The sequence below is a fragment of the Pelodiscus sinensis genome, chromosome 16 (genome assembly GCF_049634645.1).
Source record: "Pelodiscus sinensis isolate JC-2024 chromosome 16, ASM4963464v1, whole genome shotgun sequence".
Classification (NCBI taxonomy): Eukaryota; Metazoa; Chordata; order Testudines; family Trionychidae; genus Pelodiscus; species Pelodiscus sinensis.
Genome location: NC_134726.1, coordinates 22728922 through 22751099, shown reverse-complemented (window position 1 = coordinate 22751099; position 22178 = coordinate 22728922). Strand labels below are relative to the sequence as shown.

The window sequence follows — 22178 nt, the reverse complement described above, 5'->3', positions numbered from 1 at the left end:
ACTCGCCCGTGGCAAGTAGATTTTAGCCCGGTGCGGCCAGCACATGTGCAGTGTGCGCTTCCGCGCAGCTGGCGAGTGGGGCTCACCGCTGCTTGGCAAGCCCTGCTCATTAGCATGAGTCACAATGTCATTAGCATATTTTCTGCCGCTGCTTTTTACGCAAGGGGTTTTTGCGCAAAAAGAAGCAGCGTAGCCAATTCCGTTTGATCTTTATGCCTCTCCCAGATTCTTTTAATTCTTTAACTGATCCCAAAGAGGCATAAGGATCTTGCACAAAAGGGGTTTTTTGCGCAAAACAGAAGCAGCTACACTGCTTCTTTTTGCGCAAAAACCCCTTGCACAAAAAGCAGTGGCAGAAAATATGCTAATGACATTGCGATTCATGCTAATGAGCACATCATTAGCCTACTCTCTGCCGCAAAAACCTTGTAGTGTAGACAAAGCCAGAGAGAAAAACAACACAGCGACTGAATGAATGTATAGAACATGAAATAATATCCCCTTCAGTGTGCATAGTTCTAGGCTATAACTCAATGGTAGGGCTCTCTTGGCATCTACAAGTCCTACTAGTTTTGTTGCCTTGTTCACAGTGTCATTAGAACATCTCGATGGAATGTCAAGGATTTAAGAACCTCCAAGTCGTTAAGTTCTCCTTCATGGCAACTTATTTATAAGGAATAGACAGCCACTAAATAGGAAGAGACGCTTCTGAAGACAAGGAACATAATTTCATATTTCAAATATCCTGCTTATTTTTGTTTCATAAGGTTGGGGAGAAGAGAAAAAAGTAACCTTTTCTATAGACAGCAGCAGCATAACGGGAAACATTACTCGCAGCCTGTGAAGAGCAGAAAGTTTGTCGGTCCATCAGCTTCCTGTAAATAAATTAAACCTTTATGACTATGCTTCACTAATACCACAAAACGTGCACATGTCAAAGGGCAGAAGCAAAGAGTTGTTGCTCTCTAAAATTAAGTATTAAACTTGCATGTCTTTTAAAAGTATATGTTTATATGTAGGGATGTAAAAGGTTAACTGGTTGGATGGCTAACCCCAGCAGGCTGGAGCAGCTCTGGTTGAGTCTAGCCAGCTATGTGGGAGTGGCAGGCAGTGCCCCAGCCTCAGTTGCTTTGACTTGGCCTGGGTGGGCTAGTAGGACCCTGGCTGGGGCAAGCAGATGGGACTCTGGCCCCAGCTGAGCTGCTGGAGTGGTGGGGAAGTAGGGACCTGCCTGCCCAAGGGTTAACCTGTTAAACGTTATAATTTTAATTCTTTAACCAATTGACTATTTAAAATGGTTATTTACATTCCTATTTTTATGTGCATATTTGCTGATCTCCCACTCTGCAGCATTATTTACTATGGGTACTGCAGAAGTTAATGGCACCTCAACTACAATGTTAACTGTCCCATGTGCTTATTCAATTAGGGGCTCTTTTGAAAGTGCTGTGTGGTGGCTTCCCAACTGTCTAGAGATGCCTTGCTGGAATTACAGAGCAGAAGACACTATCTGACACTGGAGCAGCTACTTTTCTACCTTGAATCTTCCTCTAGGAGAGCTACTGGGTTACATTAACAGCTACCAATGGCAACGCATTTAAGCTTGTGCTCAAGATTGTCTGCAAAAGGAGACTTTAATATGTTTTAATTAAATTTGATTTGCACAGTCATTCAGTTTTAATATAAATGCCTGTTTCTTGTTCTTTCTTGTGATTGATAAACTTTCAAATTTACAAGGCATGGTGTTTGCCAGAAACTGAATAAACGAAGGCCTCTGTTAGAGAAGACACCGAACCTAAGAATCACCATTTTAATGCTAGCCAGAGAAGGCGTTTATCAACGCCTGTAACTTTTTTGGTCCTTGAAATCACTACAACAGGTCTTAAGATAGTATATTTGCTTGCTCTGCCCTCTCCTTAAAAGCGTGGTGGGAAATCTGACCATTTATTAGCGAAGAACATCAGAGCAAAGAGGATACTCACGAGGAATAGGTACTAGTTTCATCTGTGCAGGTACCATCCACATTGAGAGCGATCTGTTCTCCTTTGCTGCGGCAATAGTTGGGATTCAAAGTATCAATGGCCATTTCAAGTTCAACCTAATCATCGATAATTAAGAAAGTACCAATAGTTAGCATAACAATCACCAAATATTCATCAATCTTCAACCAAACTGAGGCTCCACTCTCACAAGAAACTAACCTATGTTTAACATTGTGTGTACAAGCAGCCCTGTTAAAGTCAATGGGACAAATCACACCCATAAGATCAAGCAGGCGCTTGAGTGTCTGAAATCTACAGCTGTCATGCTGTATATTAATGCCATTTGCAGGTACTCAAAGAAAGTTACTGTATTTGATCTGTTCTTCAGGAACACTTTTTTAAAGGGTTTTGAAGATGTTTCATTTACAGGCGGAGGGCCAAATCTCAAGATTCTCCTCTTACATCAGATATGTAAAGAAAACAACACACAAAAGATGCTCGGAGTTCCCAACTGCCCAAGCCTTGTCACTCTGAGCACATTTCACCAATTTTATTACAAAGAACCTTCTTTTAGGTGTTCACATTCCTTCCCAGTGCATCATAAACATCCACCTAAACTTAGGAAAGGGCCAAACTCTGCCTCTCAAAACGGGCTCATAATTCTCATCAAAATCAATAAGAATGCACATAACCACTGGAGGGCAGCATTTGGGCAATATTATATTTTATGTGGGATTTAGATGCACAACTTCTCATTAGGCAGCCTTGAAGAAAAATGTTATGCGTGTGCGCATTATTGTGTTGTCAGCTTGCTTTGTGTAAGAATACCACAGCCCCTTTTCCTGCTACCAGACCATTCAGAAATTCTGAAGCCCAATGCACTCCACAACACTTGGGCAACACTCCACAACACTATGTTCATCTAGTGGCAAAGAGCTCCATTCTGATATTATAGGAGTCTTATGCCAATGTAATTCCACGGCTTCAATAAAATTGCTCCTGCTACAACTAGAGAACCAGGGTTACACATGGCTCCTTGCAAAGGGCGAGTCTGACTCTGCAAACTTCTGACCTCACGCTAGCTATACATGTATAAACCCATTGATTGTGAGAGTTACCGATTTACACACGCCCAAGTGAGAGCAGAACTAATTCCTACCACTGGTACTAAAATACAGAGCATGTCACCAAAATCCAATCATGCTCTAGAAATGAAGACATGTGAAAAACACTTTAAAATACGGATTCTTAGCACAAGCATCCCCTACCTGAGCTAGTATTATCACATGCTCAGGTACAATGGGCCCTAAGGGTGGGTGATATTTCAGTATTTTTATACCAAAGGACTATCATTCTCTATCACTACTTCACCCACTTCTCTACAAAGCAAACACCATGCTGGAGAAAACCCTTTAAAATTTCTCGAACCCTCTGAAAGAACTAATTTAAGAGATGCTGTACCACTAATGGCTGCATCACCACAACAGCGGTAGCACCCTAGCAGCAGAGCACAAGTCAGATTTCCTGAGCATGTAACGTACAGCATGAAACAATCTTTTCAATTTAGCATTACATAATGTCCAACCTTTTGCTGTTTTGGTTTTATCTTTGCTGACAGATGTGTCACATCATCATACGTCATCGAAGCTGGACGAATAGGATACTAGAAAACAAAAATGTTTCAAGGAATATCTTTCATTCAAAGGATCAACATTCTTCACAAAAAACTAACTCTTCCCGTTCCCACCTCATCCATGTATACCCATTTCCCAGACGATTACAAGGCACAGAAGAAGAAATGACTTGACTGGTGTGGGGAGTCACTGGCTGAGCTGGGAATAGAATCTGGAAATCCAAACTCCCAGTCCTTGAGCTAGCCACTACACAATACTCCCTACCAATTCATGTATATATATGGCATTTTTATCCAAGACTCTCAAAGTGCTTAACGAGAGGTGGGTGACTATTAGAATCCCTGTTCCACAGATGGAAAAATGAGGCACTGAAAGATTTAGTGACGTGGTCATGGTCTTACAGGAATTCAGTAACAGGGTGAGGAATTAGAACCCAGTACTCTCAACTTGTTTCTGAGGTCTAAATCACTAGGTAACTCGGCCTCCTCCATAACACGAGAGATATTTGCAGTGCTATTGCAGCTGAATCAGTCCCAGAATATTAGAGACAAAAGCTGGGTGGGGTGATATCTTTTATTGGACCAACTTCTGTTGGTTAAGTGATGCTCTCATTAACTGGAATTTGGAGCATCAATACAGAGATTCATAGATGCATAAGTTAATAATTTCACAACCAGAGAAGCCAAAGTTCTTTTCAATACAAGGAGATAAGCAGATCTCTGTACTACCCACTGTGGTTTCTTTTTTGTGGTGTTCCCAGGGTTGCCTTTCACTCCCTGGGGCTTAAAGAGAATGTGTCACAGGAGATCCTGGTTTAGTGTGTGTAATATTGACAAGGTGGCAGGAATCAATGAGGACATGCATCAATTCATTCAGAGATAATACCTAAAGGCAACACCATCCTGGCAGTGATTGAAAGGGTGTGTGAGAGGGGGTAAAAGCAGACCTTTACTACCACCAGCCATCCCCTCGTTTGTGTTTGAATATCCCAACATCTAAACAGGCTTTCCTAAACCCAGCCCCACATAAATCCAAGGTCAAGACAGGTCTGCAGCCCCATGCAAGAAATTGCATTGGGAAATCCACCAAATGCTGCCATACTAATGACAAACATTTGCACTGTCAATAGATGCTAACAAACAGTAATCAGCATAGCAAGGGAAACTGCCCAACCTCATCCAGTATAAGTCGTACTAGGGCATGCTAGGAGCAGCCAGGAACTGTGTTAACATTAAGAGAAGTTACTACTTTATGAAATAATTATTCTTTAAAAATTATATCCAAGAAGTCATCTGGAATACCTGGAACATATACAGCTTCTCCGACAGGCTTTTGGCCAGGTAGACATCAATCTAACAGAGCAAAAGAAACAAGTTTAACCAGACAGCTACAATTGCTGATGCCCTCAAACATTACTGGGAACACACCCATCTGTTCTCAAGTTACTAGAGCAGAGAGAAACTTGCCTACTTTGGGGTAGGACTACGAATGCTGAACCTGGGTGTTGGGTTCTCTCAAAGCAAACTCAGGGCATGGCCAACACATCTCTTGGGAGAATGGAAAATGGCTCTCGTTGGGGTTTGTATGAACCTAATACCACAGTACCACCCAGTTTCAGAAATAATTCATATGTGTGTCTGGTAAAAGTGAAAATAAGGTAAATATTTAGCTAATACTATGTCATAAAGGCAACGTTAAGAATACAAAGTGAAAAATAAGGGAAGGGATGAACATGCTCAGAACTCTGTATCTGTGCCATTACATCTGTCTGCCATGAATACCTAGAACTCATGGAGGTTTCATGACTATCGCAAGTTGGCAATGCCACAGAATGGCAGTTATTTTGAGTAGTTATGTGGTTCTGTCAGCTCCAACTCCTGCTAGCCACTTCCCCTCCCCAATATAATACCTTCCCTTTCCTGACACCTTCATAGGGGCCCTTGGATTTGACTTCACATCTAAACCACAGCTATGCTCTAGGACAGGGCTGGGCAATAATTTTTAAAGGGGGGCCATTTCATAAATTTCTGAAGTGGCCCCGGGCCACCCTACAGGAGGCAGGGTCTCGGGCAGAACGGGCAGGGCCAGGAGATCTCTCATGCTTCCCTGCATACAGACCCTGATTGGCCTGGGAGGCGGGGGAGCATGTGAAGTCTGCCCCCTGCATCTAGAGAGAATTGCCACTTGTTTTAAAACAGCTTTTGGGTCCCTCTAGGTGCTGTGCACCCCCTGGGGGGGGGGGAAGAGGGAGGAGACTTCGCATGCTCCCCCATCCCAGGGTCTGGATTGGCCTGGGGGTAGGGGAGCAGCAGGGCAGCTGTGGGCTGGATCAATCGGCTTCGCATCTGGCCTGCGAAGACTGTGTTGCCCACCCCTGCGCTATGATAACCCTTTTAAAAACAGCATGGGCCAGTCCTCCTGTCAGAATGGAACCAAATCTCAACTGTTTGTTTTAGCAGGAGCAGAGAGCACATTTACCAGTAATTTCACTTTTCTAACATTCTAATCTAGCAAAATAATTCTATTTAAAATTGTTCTCATTTTCCTAAGTGAAATTTAGTGCACAAAAGATACCAGATGATAAATCTAGAGCCTGAACCTTCAGTTGTTCAACAGATAAAGCAGTGATTCCAGCTTAATACTGACACGCCAACATTCCTTCGCTCGGACTTGGAACATAACCTCAGGGGTCAAAGGCTAGAACAGTTTTCCACACTGACTATGCCCAAAAAGATTTGGGCAACAAGGATACCTGTACACTAGAATCTGGGCACAGACTAGGGATGTAAACGTGTACCCGTGAACACAGTTAACCAATAAGCCTGGGCTTATTGGCTAACCTTCATGGTTACACACAGCCCGCCCCCTCCCCCAATCCCTGGTGCTGAGGCAGTAAAGGCGGGAGCTGGTATGTGTTGGGAGCCGCCTTTTAACTCCTCATGCAAGCCAAAAAATGAAGAGTAATGTTAGTTTGAACGAAGGGGTTTGGTTCAAACTAACGCATCCCGGAGCGCACTTTCACTTTCGAATCAGCTAGCATTCAGCGTAACGTGCCGGCGAGATCATTCTAATGAAGAGCCGGATATTTAAATCCCCGCTTCATTGACTATTTCAAATGCCTTCATTTGCATCCCTAGTTCGAACTGGGGTGCAAGTGTAGACATACCCTTTCAGAATGCAAAATACTGTGGGGGGGGGGGAGAATTCAAGAAAACCATACACTCAGTAATGACCCAATGTAAATGTACCTCTTGTATAATTGGGTCATCTTCTTCATTTGCCATGCTAGAATGGGAAAAACAATGTTTCAGGTTCCTCCTTAGCACGATCTGAAAGACAGGAAAAGTTCCGTAAAAAAAAATGGCTTTGTAAGAACTCTAGTTCCCCCTTTCATAATTCCCAACTTGTGTACCATGCGTGGCCTAGGATCATCGCTTGCTCACACTGAGTTCCTTTCAACAGAAAGGGATTTTATTTTTGTGGTCTTATTTCTTCCTTCCTCCTCTTTTGCTGACAATGACACTTTTGTACAGGATGTATTTGAATTAAGATCGGCAGAACTTGATTTCTTTTCCTAATTTTGATTATTAATATTTTTAACTTTTTATTTTACAGCTGCAGGAAATGAAGGTGTGGCGGGGGAGGTAGGATTAGGGTTAGGACAGTACTGAGAGCGGGACTCTTTGCACGGCCAAGCAGTCCAAGACACCAGGGTGCAAGGTGAGGCGAAGGCTGCAATCTTGGCCTTGAACAGCAAAGACCCACAGCCAGGACTATAAAGACAACACAACATCCCTGGCTGTAGGGCGCTGCTTACCAGTTCCTGCCCAGGGATGGCTCCTAAACTCCTGGCTGGCGAGTGAGCGTGCATGGCTATGAGACTGATGGTCTCTGGGGTTGTAAGGGAAGCTGTGGCAGAGGTGGTGGAACAATCCTTATATGAAGGAAGTCAAGTGCTGCAGCAGCAACATCCCTAATTCCAGGACCTATGAGCTGCAGTCATGGTGGGACAAATCCTGCCCAGAGAGGAGTATACCTAGCTATGGAATGGCTCCTGCTTTCAGGCAGAGTCATTCTGCAGCAAGGTGGCTTCCCCACAGCCAAAGGTTCACACTCCTCCTTTGCACCACCCTCACTGGGGAGTGTCTTGGATTCACCAGGCTGGGACTACAGCCTTCCCCATAACTTATACCTCCAGGGATCAGGTGTCACTAGCCCTGTGGCCATGTTGGGAGCCTGCTGCAGCCCAGCTGTCACTGGACAGAGGGAGGGCAGCCATGTCAGCAGAGCTACAGAGAGCCCCCTGCACTGCCTCTAGGTCAGTGACACCAGGTCCCTGCTGGCATGAGTGGTGGGTAGTAGAGGCTGCACTCCTGACTGCTACTTTGTCCCCAAATGATAGGTTTTTTTCCCCATCTAATTCTGGGCGCTAGCTGAAATTGACAGTTACTGACATCTATCAATTTGTATCAAATCCTGCCAAGCCTAATTTGAGGTTAGGGAGGCACTGTAACTGACTGGCACATGGATAGCACGCTGCAGAAATGTCCAGTGACTGTATTAGGGATGTGAGCCTAGTCGACTATCCAATATAAGCAAAAGCTTATTGGACTGTTGATACACTAGTCGACTAGTCGCTTCCTCCTCCCTTGCTGCCTCTATAGTAAAGAGGCAGCGGGTGGGGGGAGGGGAGAAGGGGGCTTCAGAGCTGCATTGCTTCATGGAGTCAGCAGGGGACTCCCCGCTGACCCCAGCTCCACTCCGTGTTTCAAAGCGGCGATGAAGCATAGAGCCAGGGTCAGCAAGGGAGTCCCCAGCTGACCCCTGGCTCCACGCAGTGCTGACGCTTTGAAACGCCACAGGGAGCAAGGGGCCAGCGGGGTACTCAATCAGTCCTCTGCTGGACCCATGCTCCCCACATCGCTTTTGCCTTTGAAGTGTAGCAACTGGGGCTGTTGCTACACTTCAAAAGCGAGGCTCCCTTATAGACTAATCGAATAGTCGATTAGCCTATTCATCTATATGTAACATCCGTAGACCGTATGTATTTACCACACTTCAAATGGTAATTAAAAACTAATACATTTGAATGAGAATTCTCAGCCTGACACACATTTCTCAGCCTCTCTTTTGTGCCTTTGGAAACATCTGCAGTCCAAGGTCTTACCACCTCCAATTTCTGATCTTATCAACCCCACCGTCCTCAAACGTCCTCCAGTGCAACTGTGCGAGGAGAATTAATTCTGTGCATTGAATGAGAATCAGAATTAAGAGCTTTTGATCACAAGAGCTCTCCAAGCTAGTATGGTCATGGAGGACTATTGATGGGCTGGGAAGGAGCCAGGGCCCAGAGCTACAAAAGGATTTAAATGCCCTAACCACTGAACTACAGGGTCACATACTCTCTTGCCCAAAAACTCTAAGTATTAATCTGCAGCGGAATAGTCACTGGGCCAGAAAGACTATGACACTGCAATCGAGGGCTCTGGGTGTCCACTTGGGAGGTGGAAGAGACAAATCCCAGTCCCTCAGCACCACTGCTCAGTATTCATCCACAGGGGTGCAGCCTGGACAGGACAATGAGGGAGCCCCATATCAAACAATCCTACAGATAGTCTGACCAAATGACCCAATTTTATAGTGACAGTCCCTATAATAGTCACATCCCAATATCGAGGGCTCTGTCCCACTCCAGTTTTTCCACACTTGATATCTGGTCACCCTGCCCACAGCCCTCTTCCCTTAACGGGGAGATCCCAGTTCCAATCTTTTCTCCCCCCTCTGCTAGGGACTAGGTGGGGATTAAACATGGGTTTCCCACATCCCAGACAAATGCTACACCCACTGGGCTAGAAGTTATAGCCTTACCCTTAACAGGTGAAACTTACTGGTTCTGGTTAACCCTTGGGGGCTGGAGCAACTCCTGGCCTACCACGGAGAGGGGGCCACTCCAACCCATTTGGAACAGCCCCTGTCGGGAGGAGGGGGGGGGGAATAGGACACTCCAATCAGCCATGGGGGGGAGGGAAAGGAGCAGAGGAGTGCTCCAACCAAGACGAGATGGAGCGGTCCCCTCGTTAAACATTATGTTTAACTGGTTAACCAATTAAAACGGGATTTTACATCCCTATTGAAGGGACAGCACCATCTCCTCCTTATTTGTTTTGCGCAGAGTGAGGCAAACACCTGACTTCACTCATTCCTAGAAAACATCTTACACACCTAAACTGCCCGATACCAGGTAATGGGTCTCTGTCTGTGGCCTGGTAAGCAGGATAGACACCCATCTCACATAGGGATGTTAAATTTCGATTAATCAGCTAATTGAGTAGTTGATGGAATTTCCAGGTACAGCTCTTGTACATTTCAAAGGGAGAGACATAACAGTTAAGACCCTGCGCAAGAGGGGACTGCTTCAGTCCCCGCTCATGCTGTTTCCCCCACTGCGCCTCTGCTTCCCCTGCGGAGATGGCGCTGGCAGGAGCTGGCTCCTACTCCCACTCTTAGTGCCTCTAATACAGAGGAAGCTGGGGGGAAGCTACTAGTCAAACAGTGACCCAGCTATCCAATAAGCCTAGCTTTATCGGGTAGTCGACTACTTGCTTACATCCCTAATCTCAGAGATGGGCATGGCTTAGTTCACCCATCGTCAGCATGTCCCACTGGCTAGTTTAATGCAGTTTCCCATTAGCATGCTGGTTATTGTGGATCCCATTCTAAGGCCCTTATCTCTCCCTATCCCTCACGCCAAACTCAAGCTTTGTGGATTGCCCTGTTCCTACAATTTTCTAGCTGTAGCAACACGGTGCATTGAAACGCGTAAGTCTCATTATAGAGCCAAGCACAGGTTCCTTAGCTGAAACTTTGACAGTCTCTCCAACACCCTACACAAAATAATTAAGGTTTATAAATTATTTAGGCTGCCACTGCACTAGACAATGTGTACTTAATCCAAAAGAGACCCCATGGGCTGCCATTTATTGGTAACAATTAGTCTGGAAAGGCACATGATAGCCTCAAATCAATACAGGAAATTTTAAAAATTAAAAGAAAGTTTAAAGAAAATCCTAACCAAATTGGAATTATCACCCCAGCAACCCTCTAATCCCAAAACACAGGATTTGCTGCGTATCCTGTACCTCTGGAAAGAGGCTGACCCCTGGACATTGCTGATCATGCACAATAGGTAAAAACAAGTATGCATGACTGCAGTCACTTTCATCAATTATATGTGGACACACACTGTTCACATGTTTTAATGACAGGTCTAAATATACTCCAAAGTCCCTGCAAGTTTATAATCCTAAAATGTCACATTAGTAAGTGTGGTTATTTACCTAACCTTTCAGAGGTTCTGATCATTTGTGGTCATTAAAGATCCCATAGTGCTTGGATTAAACTCCTACATCCTGACAAAAATTCAACTCAAGCAACTTCATTCAGCTTACTTACATTACCTCTGCAATTTCAACTGCATACAGCATTCTATATTCGTTATCTCAGGTCTAAACTGCTGTGTAATATAGCTGTACAATGTTAAACTGCTGCCACTTTCCACTCTAGAGGTGACTGCATTTCAGTAATGGAATACTTGATACCCCTATATTTCTTATTTACCTCAGTACTATATAAGACAACTACTTAATATCTGAAAATATGCAATAGAAATACAAAATATTCATAGCCATTTTGCATTCTCATGTATTGTATTCTTGATTAATTGGAGTCTTCGTGACACAACTGTCAGCATATGATGTAAAACTAAAATGGTAACTATTAGATTAGACCTGTGGTCACCAACCAGTAGATCGTGAGCTACCAGTAGATCTCAGGGGCTCTAAGAGTAGCTCTTGAGCCCTCTCTGAACTGCGCACCTGTGCAGTACATTTACATTAGATTTCCTCATTTGAGGAGCAGCTACTCACTGAGCAACAACACAGGTGAGTAGCTGCGAGGAATGGTGGGAGCTGGGAGGCCGGGAGGGCTGAAACACCCCAGACAGCTGACTGCGGCTTTCACAGCTGGAGCTAGGCACAGCCTCCCTGGGCTGAGCACAGGGCAACTGGGCTGGAGGGAAGAGAAGCAGCTGCCTGGCCAGCTGGCCATGGTGCTCAGCCAGGGTGCACTACGCTCCACATGGGCTGGCACAGAGGAGAAGCTGCCTGGCCTGCTGAACCGCGCTCCAGCTGATTGGGCGGCTTCCCCTCTGCGCCTGCCCACGTGGAGCTTGGTGGCACCCTGGCTGAGCACCATGGCTGAGCACCATGGCCAGCTGGCCGGGCAGCCGCTTTTCTTCGCTCCAGCCCAGCTGCCCTGCGGTCAGTCCGGAGGGAGCGCGGGTCGGAGGCTTCCGTCTGTGGCTGGTGTAGGGAACTCCCTGCCCCCAACCTTGTTCCCTCTCCTCTGTCCCAAACTTGTCCCCCGCCCTCCTGTCCCCCTGTTCCCTCTCCCTTGCCCCCCCGGCCCCGCTACAGAAACCTGCCCCCCCCTGCAGAAACTTGTGCCCCGGTACCCTGTCTCCTACTACAGAAACCTGTCCCCCTGCTCCCCTCTGCAGAAACCTGTCCCCCCCAGCACCCTGACCCCTGCTGCAGAAACCTGTCCTGGCACCCTGCCCCCTCTGGCACCCTGTTCCCTGCTTCAGAACCCACTAGCACTCCTCCCCAGTACTGTGTCCCCTGCTCCCACATGACTTTTCTATGGGTCATTGACACCTGACTCTGGCAGGGAACCTGCCTTTTCTCATAAATAAAGACAATGCAGAAACTTTTTGTGTTTAACATAGTATTCTATTTAAAAATGAAGCCTGGCCAACAAACCCCCAATTAGGGCCAAGCCCCCATCTGGCCACAACCACTCCTCCATTCCCCCTTCCCCAGACCCTAGATCTGAGCCTATCAAACACTGGAACCTCATGCCCTCAGCCCCTCACATACCCCAACCCAAATTCCTGCACCCTCACATCTGCAAGCCTGTGGCTTGGCCCTCCCCGAGCCAGTGTCCCCTTCTCCACCTCCTCCTGCATCCAGATTTCTTCCCAGAACTTGCACCTCTCACCCCTTCCCACACCCAAATCCCTCATTCCCACCCCAGAGCCTACACATCCTGTCTCAACACAGCAAGGGTCCAGCTAGACTGCAGGAGTTTTTCAGGATTCTGGAGATATCCCAGAAAAACTCTTCTGCATCCGGGGTTGCATTTGTTCTTCCACTTTTTTAGTGGAAGAGCAAACAGGCTCTTTTGGTCACCCCTATATTCCTCTTTCCACAAGGAATAAGGTGGCTTCCAAAAGAAGGGTTCTTTTTCTGACATTTGGTCCAGTGTAGACAGGCCAAATGTTGGAAAAACCTCTTCCTACAGAATAATAAAAAAAAAAAAAAAAAAAAAAGCAGCAGTATAAGGATTGGGGATAGCAACTGACGGAGAGGAGGAGAATAGAGAGGGCAGGGCTTCAAAGAAGGGGCGGGGCAGTAGATCTTGGCTTGGTCTGTCATTTAAAAAGTGATCTTGGGTATAAAAAGGTTGGAGACCACTAGACTATTAGAAACCAGATTATTTTCAAAGGTGTAAGCATGAGTGTATATTTTACAGAATTAGAAATTAGTATTTCCTTTCTGCTTGTCCCAGTTCATAGAGTAACTCAGTTACTAGTGAAAACATCAGATAACGAATACATCAATTTTCAGTTCCTTTAAGGGTAAGAAATGTCTAGAGGATTGCTTTCAATAGAATATTAGTATGGTAAGCATATAAACATTACCTGATATTACCTGTATTACCTGATACAACAATGAATAAAATTAAATGCAATTAGATTCAGCCATTTAAAATGGGAAGCCATACAGACAGCTCTGAGCCAGACCTATTCAACAGAAATACAGTAATCAGAAGAAGAGTTCATGAACAATGGAAAAAGTAAAGGAATTAAATTAAGATAAACATTGGGAGAAATAAAAGATACAATATACAACTTAGTAGATGGTGCAAATACTATTTTTAGGTAGATTCTGGATTGCTGAAGGTATGTCCATCTAAAGAGCTCACTGTTATTAGTTAACTACATTTTAACACATCCCCTCCCCCCCCAAACAGCTGTAGGGTAATACATGCAAAGATCTCAATTTGCCTACAACTAAAACACTGTTAAGCGGGATGGGGTAAGCAGCTGATTAACAGCTGCTCAATTTAGAACAAGTAAAAAAATTCCATCTAATTTAAATTGCATGTAGCATTTAATGAGCAAGAATTCGATTGCCCCAAGTTTGAATTCAGCTAAAACAATGAGGTAACACATCTGTTCTCATTCTATGGGATCTTAAGATGGCCACAAGTGGACAGAACCTCAGTTTTGTGTCTCATCTGAAAGCTAGCATCTCCAGTTCCATAGTGCCCCCTCAGATATGGGTTCTTAACATGATTTGCACAAATAGATCCAGCAGCTCACAATTAACCTGCTTCTCTTTATGGCTAGAATGGAGGGGCCCCTGAAATTACTGAGGTACAGGGAGACCTGAAACATTTTTCTGGTGCAACATGGGGTCACGGTACACACAGAGATGGGAATCACTGTTCTACTAATATGCAGAAGCTCTGGTTCATAACCACTAAAAAGGGAAGAATGACATCTTCTGAATTAGCATTGTCACTTCCTGTAGCACTCAGGTTTTTCTTAGAGGTCTCTCATTCAAACACTGGCCCAGATCCTGATCAGGTGATGTTCAGCACAATGCCTATGTTAGTTTGAGAACTACAGGAAGACAACTGTGTATTTACAAGGTTCTCTCCTTCACTTTCTCCTTTTCAAAACCACATTCTGTTAATTAACCAAAACATTGGGACTGTGTGCATCAAGGCTTCTATTTCCAGTAATGGTTACTTCAGCCAGGCAGTACATGAACCTTAACATTTCCATAAATATCATTTGTGTACTAAATGTTAAGCTTGTTCTTTCAGTGTCAGGGTAGCTGGATGAATGAAATTAGTAAATAGCTTCTCCCTAACCACAGCATAATCAAAGAAAACCCAGTGCAAAGGGTAGGTCACCTGGTCAGTGAGTCAGTGAAAGCTCCAAATTACAGGCATGACACATCGTGCCTGGTATCTGCTGGGCCTTCATACTGGATGCCACCCTCTGCTATAAGAAGGTTTTTAATTATTTTTTCCAGCAGCTTGTAAGTCTACTTTCTCCCAGCACAATAACAGTAAATAGGGAATTACAGCAAAACATGTCAATTTAGCCAGCTTTTAAAACATAGGTTTAAACTATTGATTGCAAAAATCCTGCTCTGAGCAAGAATGACTTGGTAGTTTGAATCAGGATGTAAAGCTTTTCCTAAACAAGCCACAACACAGATGGCCAGAAAGAGGTGCATGTACCTGTGCCATTCACTACTCACTCTTCCAGGACAGGGGAAGCAGCTGGAGGGGCAGGAGTTATCAAACTCTGCTTACTGCTTGGGGGGAGGTAGGAGAAGAAGCCTCCCCAAAGAGATGGCCGATGTAACCACTTCACCTCAGGGAGAAGAGATTCCACACCTATCTACAATCTCATGTTAAATCTGACTCTTTCCTAGTCCTGGGATACTCTAAAGGCAAAGAGAGACGGTGCCAAGTCTTTTTTTCAATTCTTAGCCCATAACTAGACTTTGGTGTGAGGCTGAGACGACTGATGTAACCATGCAGCAATCGCACGGAGGGGACACTGCACGCCCCCCCACATACACAGGCGAGAGGCAGAGAGGAAGACTGATTGATTGATTACAAGCAAACCGTGTGAATTTCAGCAGTCATCCCCGCATCATTCCGGGGGAGGGGGGGAGATATGCAGAGCATCCCCAACCCCTGCCCAGCTATTCCCAGGTCCCCCTCCCCAGGCAGTTCCCGGCGAATGAGTTCAGACTCCGGGAGAGTTTTGAGCTCAAGCCCAGGAACTGCAGCAGGCAGCGCGCACCCCAGCCCAGGCCTTGCAAAGGAACGCGCCCCGCAGCAGCTGCAACGCCCTGCGCAGCACTAGGGGCCGGAGCCATGCACCACACAAGCCCCCCTACCTCGTGGCGCGGGGTCCAGGGGCAGCCGGTCCCCCCCTTCGGCGCGTTGCAATGGGTTTGCGGGTCCCGGGGTCTCTTATGCAGCAGCCATGTTGATGTAACTCCAGCAGCAGACACGTGGGGAGACTAGTTCCTCCTCTTACCCACAATGCTTCCCAGGCGGGGTCAAGGTTCTCCGCGTGGCAGCAGGCGGCGCTGTGCGGTCCCCTGCAAAACACAGAAGCACAAAAGCTTTCTGGCAGCGGTGGGATTCGAACCCACGCCCCCGAAGAGACTGGAGCCTTAATCCAGCGCCTTAGACCGCTCGGCCACGCTACCGACATGGGATGTAGCTCTTCCTATAGTGTATTCATTTGATGGTTCGTATTTTTTCCCTTATAATTTTCCAATACTGTAGCTTCTGTATAGTCAGAAGCTTTGGAGGTATATTCAATTATGGAGAGTCTTTCACATAGAAATGAAGGGCTTGAATGCACTTGCTTCCATTATAGATTTTTTTTGTTTAAAAATAGTTTTTTTCAGAAGATAAACTATTTTGCAACTCAAGTACATGAATAAGCTCAGATCACTGATCTAGATAGATAGTAAGAAATAATATTAGCAATAGGTACAAACAGGTAAGTTTGGCTAATCAGTATTTTTGCATTTAGATTGCATTAATTAGAGCAATCATTCCAGAGCTCCCGAGCTGCTTGAAGTTCTGGAGGGATGTCCCATTGCTCACTAATAGTGTGGGCATGTCACTGTTCCAATGTGAAACAACTAAGTATAAAAATGGGTGTCAAACTTTTACAAAACTCAGTATCCTAGTACGGCAGTGTAATAATGTGATGTCACTGTGTATCAGAGAATTGTCATACAGTAGCCCAATGAAGCTTCTGTTATATAATGCCACAGTGCAGCATCAACCCAAAGTTTTGCAACATTACAATGCAAATATCAAGCCTTTGCAACATCACAATGCCATGAGTGTGAATTGTCCCCCCATAAGGGAGGCCTGCAATTTGGCAGGAAAAGCCTACATTTCTGGTATCTCTTGCCCGGGATGTTCTAGTTTGATGTATTTTTTTCTTTCTTGAACAATTCTTGCTGAAAAATCAAAGCCTGGTTCATTTGAAAAGCTTATAGCCTCTAGGCATTTTCTTCTCACTGCTGTGTGGTAAAACAGCCGTCTAAGAAATATAATTTATGCAATCATGTGCCGAAAGTGTCCGTCTGCTATGTACATTGGACAAACGTCTCAGACACTTCACCAAAGGATCAATGCCCACAAAACAGATATCAGACAGGATCACAAAGAAAAAACAGTTTATTGACATTTCAACCAGAAAGGACATTGTCTCAATGACTTGATTTTAAGACTTCACTTGAAAGAGAATCCTCTGAACTGTTATTCATGCTTAAATTCGACACTTTACACTCAAGTGAATAAAGACGCTAATTATCTTCCCCATTACAAAGATAGCTTCCCCAATTATCACCTCTAATATCATTAGCTCACAGACATTTACCTCCCTTCATCCATCCCCCTTCTGTTCTGAAATTTGATTTGTCCTTTTCATATGTGTTCATTTTTTTAATTGTGTCCTTTGGTATATATGGTTGTGACAATTTTCTTTCACTATTTGATCTGAGAAAGTGGGTCTGGCCCACGAAAGCTCATCACCTATTAAACCATCTTGTTAGTCTTTAAAGTGCTACATAGTCCTGCTTTTTGTTTTGTCTAAGTTCATAGCATTACAACAATGTGAACCTAATGCAGAAAAAGAGAAAGAAGAAGGGCATACTGGAGACTGGTACTTTGAGTTGGTGTCTGCTGCGGAGTCTCTCTCTCCACATAAGTGTGTGGAAGATCTAGAGCCAGTTGATGTAAAACACACTTTCTTTCCTTCTTTCTCCATCAGTGGCAATGTGGGGGCAGGGAGACTGTGTCTAGACTGGCAAGTTTTTCTACAAAAGTAGCTGCTTATGCGGAAAAACTTGCCAGCTGTCTACACTGGCCGCTTGAATTTCTGCAAGAACACTGACTTCCTATTGTCTGAAATCAGTGCTTCTTGCGGAAATACTATGCTGCTCCTGTTTGGGCAAAAGTCCTTTTGCGCAAAGCTTTTGCGCAAAAGGGCTAGTGTAGACAGCTCAGATTTGTTTTGCGCAAAAAAGCCCCGATCGCTAAAATGGCGATCGGGGCTTTTTTTGTGGAAAAGCGCGTCTAGATTGGCACGGACGCTTTTCTGCAAAAAGTGCTTTAGCGGAAAAGCGTCCGTGCCAATCTAGATGCTCTTTTCCACAAATGCTTTTAACGGAAAACTTTTCCGTTAAAAGCATTTGGGGAAAATCATGCCAGTCTAGACGTAGCCGGAAAGTCTGTTTAGGGAAAGAGAGGGTGGAAAGAAGTCTGCATGGAGCAAGCCCATTAAATTGTAATCCACCATGATTTAAGTCTTTAATTTGGGCAGTTCATTTAAGTGGAATTCTGGTGCAACTCCAGAACCCTCTTATTGCCTGGTCCACCTGATAAATTCTTAAATTCCTTTTAATGCCATAAAGTATCTGTTATCTTCTAGAGCCCAGCCTTTCCACTGCCACAGATCTTTCTCCCCGCCCTACACACAAACCTATCTCCCAGCTTTCGGGCCTTCTTTCTTCCTCAGAAGGTATACTGTCCCTAGTCTGGGCTGCTGATGCTTTTCAGGAAGTGTTAACCAAGATACACCCATGTCTACTTGCTTTCAGTACTGCTGCAGCAGTCTCATACACTCAAATGAATTCCTGGATGCTATTTACAATCATTTATCTCAATCAAGCTCCTTTCACTTACAGTGAATTCAGTTGGTTTATTTTTCACATCCCTATGTGTGAGGAGAATCAGGTTTGCAGGCTTTAACTGGTCATACAGAGCGATTCACCAGGTCCCTGGACTGCTTAACAAACAGGCAAAAGAGTATATGGAGACAGGCTGGATTACTAACTTTTCCATGATAAAGGAGGTGAATGAAGCATGCATTTACACTTCTCAAAAATGGCTGGAAGAGTCCAAATTGACAGCCAAAACCTCAGATCAAATTTGTTCTCCCTGCAGAAAAGAAGTTCGGCATGTACAATTTGTTCAGGATCGTTATACTAAACAGGTTACTAATACCATTTTATACCTACTATGCTATTTATCAGCAGTCCAGCTTGCTTCAGTTCACATCACAGGGAAGGCTGGGCTTTTAGGAGCAGTTTCTGCTCAGTGTCCAGGGACTTTAAAAGCAGAATGGGACCATTGCCATATTTATGTGAGCTGTGATTTCATCATTTCTCCCAAACTAAAAAGGATTGGGTTGTATGTTTGCCAAGAGTGTCACTGAGGATTCAATAACTGGCACTCTTTACACTGAATCAACACTGATGCAGTGTTCCAGAATGGTGTTGAGATCACACTGTCCTTCAGAAGAGATGTACCCCTACAACTGAGACTCTGACTGAGCCCAATTACATTCTGCCTGCCTGCATTCCTAGGTGTTTGAACTAAGGGAAGGCACAAGCAGGCCTGGGGCGCATAGTAAGATTCCAATTTTTCTCTCCTTTCCTTAAGCAATCTCTTAAAGTGCTAGAGATCAAGGATGTTTTTAACAGAACACATTGTCCTGAATGTCCTAGTCTTTCTTGTGTAATGAAAGCTAAGTTGTCTTTTTTCTATAAGAAACTCAGCCTAGGAAGAAATACCACACAGTATCTGATCTGTAACCCTGAGGTGCTTTTAGGATTACAACGTGTTTGGGATGAAATTTCCTCAGATTTTGAGTGTAGTAATACTTTGAGCAAAAGGTTTGCCTCAGGTACCAATTATAAAGATGCATAAAAAGCCCTGCCTTCTCTCACACCAGAATTATGAGATCAAAGTTTCTCCTTCCTTGCACAAACACAATAGAGCTCTTTACCCACCCTGCCTCTTTGTCAAATGGGACTGAAAAAATAAGATATTGGATGTGAAGTGTGGATTGCACTAGTAGAGTTATGCTGAAGAAACATAGTAAATCTGTGTTTGGATCAAAGACTTACACATGGAAGATGCACCCTTCACCAAATCTGAATTTTGAAAAGCTAAGGCAACCTTTAAATCAGCTTCCGTACGTAATGATTGGAAGATAGGTAACATAACACCAATATTTAAAAAGGGCTCTAGAGGTGATCCTGGCAATTGTAGACCGGTAAGTCTAACGTTAGTACCGGGCAAATTAGTTGAAACTATAGTCAAGAATAAAATTGTCAGACACATGGATGAAAATAATTCGTTGGGGGAAAGTCAACATGGTTTCTGTAAAGGGAAATCATTCCTTACTAATCTGCTAGAGTTCTTTGAGGAGGTCAACAAACATGTGAACAAGGGGGATCCAGTGGATATAGTATACTTAGATTTCCAGAAAGCCTTTGACAAGGTCCCTCACCAAAGGCTCTTAATTAAAGTGAGTTGTCAGGTATAAGAGGGAAGGTCCTTTCATGGATTGGTAACTGGTTTAAAAGACAGAAAACAGGGTCTTTTAAAGGGTAGGAATAAATGGTAAGTTTTCCAAATGGAGAAAGGTAACTAGTGGGGTCAACCCAAGGGTCTGTCCTGGGACCATCCTATTAAACTTATTTATAAATGATCTAGAGAAAAAGATAAACAGTGAAGTGGCAAAATTTGCAGATGATATCAAACTGCTCAAGAGAGTTAAGACCAACGCAGACTATGAAGAGCTTCAAAAAGATCTCACCAAACTAAGGGTATGTCTACACTTGCACCCTCTTTCAATAAAGGGATGCAAATGAAGACATTCGAAATTGCAAATGAAGCTGGGATTTAAATATCCTGTGCTTCATTTGCATAATCGCATTATGGCGCTATTTCAAAATAGCGCTATTTCGAAATAACAGATGCTATTAAGACGCGGTTATTTCAAGAGAAAACCCTTCTCTTGAAATAACCCATATTCCTCATACAATGAGGTTTAACGGTTATTTCACAAGTAGTATTTTCTTTCGAAATAACCGCATCTACACAGCATTTTATTTCAAAATAATGCTATTTTGAAATAGTGCCATAACGCGATTATGCAAATGAAGCGTGGGGTATTTAAATCCTGGCTTCATTTACAATTTCGAATGTCTTCATTTATCCCTCTACCGAAAGAGGGTGCAAGTGTAGACACACACTAAGTGACTGGGCAAAATGGCAAATAAAATTTAATGCTGATAAATGTAAAGTAATGCACATTGGAAAAAATAATCCCAACTATATATATACACAATATGATGGGGACTAACTTGGCTACAACTACTCAAGAGAGATCTTGGAGTCATTGTTGATAGTTCTCTGAAAACATCCACTCAGTGTGCAACAGCAGTCAAAAAAGGAAATAGAATGTTAAGAGTCATTAAAAAAGGGATAGAGAATAAGACAGAAAATATCTTATTGCAGAGTTTCCCAAACTATGGGCCGTGGCCCAGTACCAGGCCGCAGGAAAAAAGTACTGGGCCTCAGCGTGGTTGCCGGGGTGTCCCGGGCTCCCGGAGTGCCCGTGTGGCGCCGGGTCCCCAAGCCCTTGGCTGGCCTGGGAGGAGTCTGCAGCTGGATCTTCCAGCTCCCAGCAGATGCGTAGCTAGGAGAGGTTGGGGTGGGGGGGAGGGGGAAGGAAGAGGGGAGAGCCGGCCAACAGAAGCAGCACTGGACACGGGAATCGGGGTGGGCCAGGGAGAGTGGGGGAGGGGCAGCCGGCAGATGCAGAGCTGGGCAGGGGGCTGGCTGGCAGAGATTGGGAGTAGGAGTAGGGGAGAAGCGGCCACTGGAAGCAGGGCTTGCCTGGGACATAGGGACTGTCCATGAGAGACTGGGGGGCTGGCAGAAGCAGGGCTGCCGGGGGGCGCGAGGTTGGGGGTAGGGAGCTGGCCGGGGAAGATGGAGGCGGGGGTGAGGGGAGAGAAGCAACTGCCGGAAGCAGGGCTGGACGCAGGCAGCGGGACTGGCCAAGGGAGATTGGGAGGCGCAGCGGGGGGAGCGAATCAGCCAGTGGGGAGCGGGACTGACCCGGCCATATGCGGATGTCGGGGCACTTCCTCCCCCCCCACTCCCGCAAAGCACAAGTGAGTCCGGCCCAGGGATTCTATTGTGCCCCCCACACACCACCTCAAGTAGTTGCGAACTGGCTGGCTGGTAGATACACTCATGCAGTCTGAGCACATTTACCAGCCAGGCAGTTCGAAACTACAAACTGATACATCTAGTAATAATAAAACTTACCTAATGAGAAAATACCAGACATGTTATGTTATATGTTATATGTCTGGTATTTTCTCAGTTTGTTTTTTATGTGTTTATATTTTTGGGCTGCAAAAAACAATATAGAAAAAAAGGGTTCCAACTAAAGTAAAAAGTTTGGGAAACCCTGGTCTAACCAGCTTTCTGTCTGTCTTACACTCCATTTATCCAATCCATATTCTTTAACTTGCTGGCAAGAATATTGTGAGTGATTATCTCAAAAGCTTTGCTAAAG

The 22178-nt window shown here is 44.7% G+C and overlaps 1 protein-coding gene and 1 non-coding gene across 7 annotated transcripts in view; both read right to left on the bottom strand.

Moving 5' to 3' along the window:
- POLR3E (RNA polymerase III subunit E) overlaps window positions 1–15820 on the bottom strand; it is a 42272-nt gene extending 26452 nt beyond the window's left edge. For 3 of the 6 annotated variants that reach the window (XM_006112793.4, XM_006112796.4, XM_075899470.1), the window contains exons 1-6: window positions 15664–15819; window positions 6865–6945; window positions 4918–4968; window positions 3568–3645; window positions 1983–2098; window positions 793–875 (exon numbers count right to left, since the gene is read on the bottom strand). In XM_006112793.4, the coding sequence (XP_006112855.2) occupies window positions 793–875; window positions 1983–2098; window positions 3568–3645; window positions 4918–4968; window positions 6865–6900 (364 nt within the window). In that variant the 5' untranslated portion in view covers window positions 6901–6945; window positions 15664–15819. Of the gene's footprint in view, window positions 1–792; window positions 876–1982; window positions 2099–3567; window positions 3646–4917; window positions 4969–6864; window positions 6946–13376; window positions 13479–15663 lie in introns of all 6 variants that reach the window. The other 3 variants (XM_006112794.4, XM_006112795.4, XM_075899468.1) reach the window with 3 other exon arrangements.
- Window positions 15821–15899: 79 nt separating this feature from the next.
- TRNAL-AAG (transfer RNA leucine (anticodon AAG)) lies at window positions 15900–15981 on the bottom strand. The gene has a single exon. It is a non-coding gene; the product is annotated as a tRNA-Leu (tRNA).
- Between the last annotated feature and the right edge of the window lie 6197 nt (window positions 15982–22178).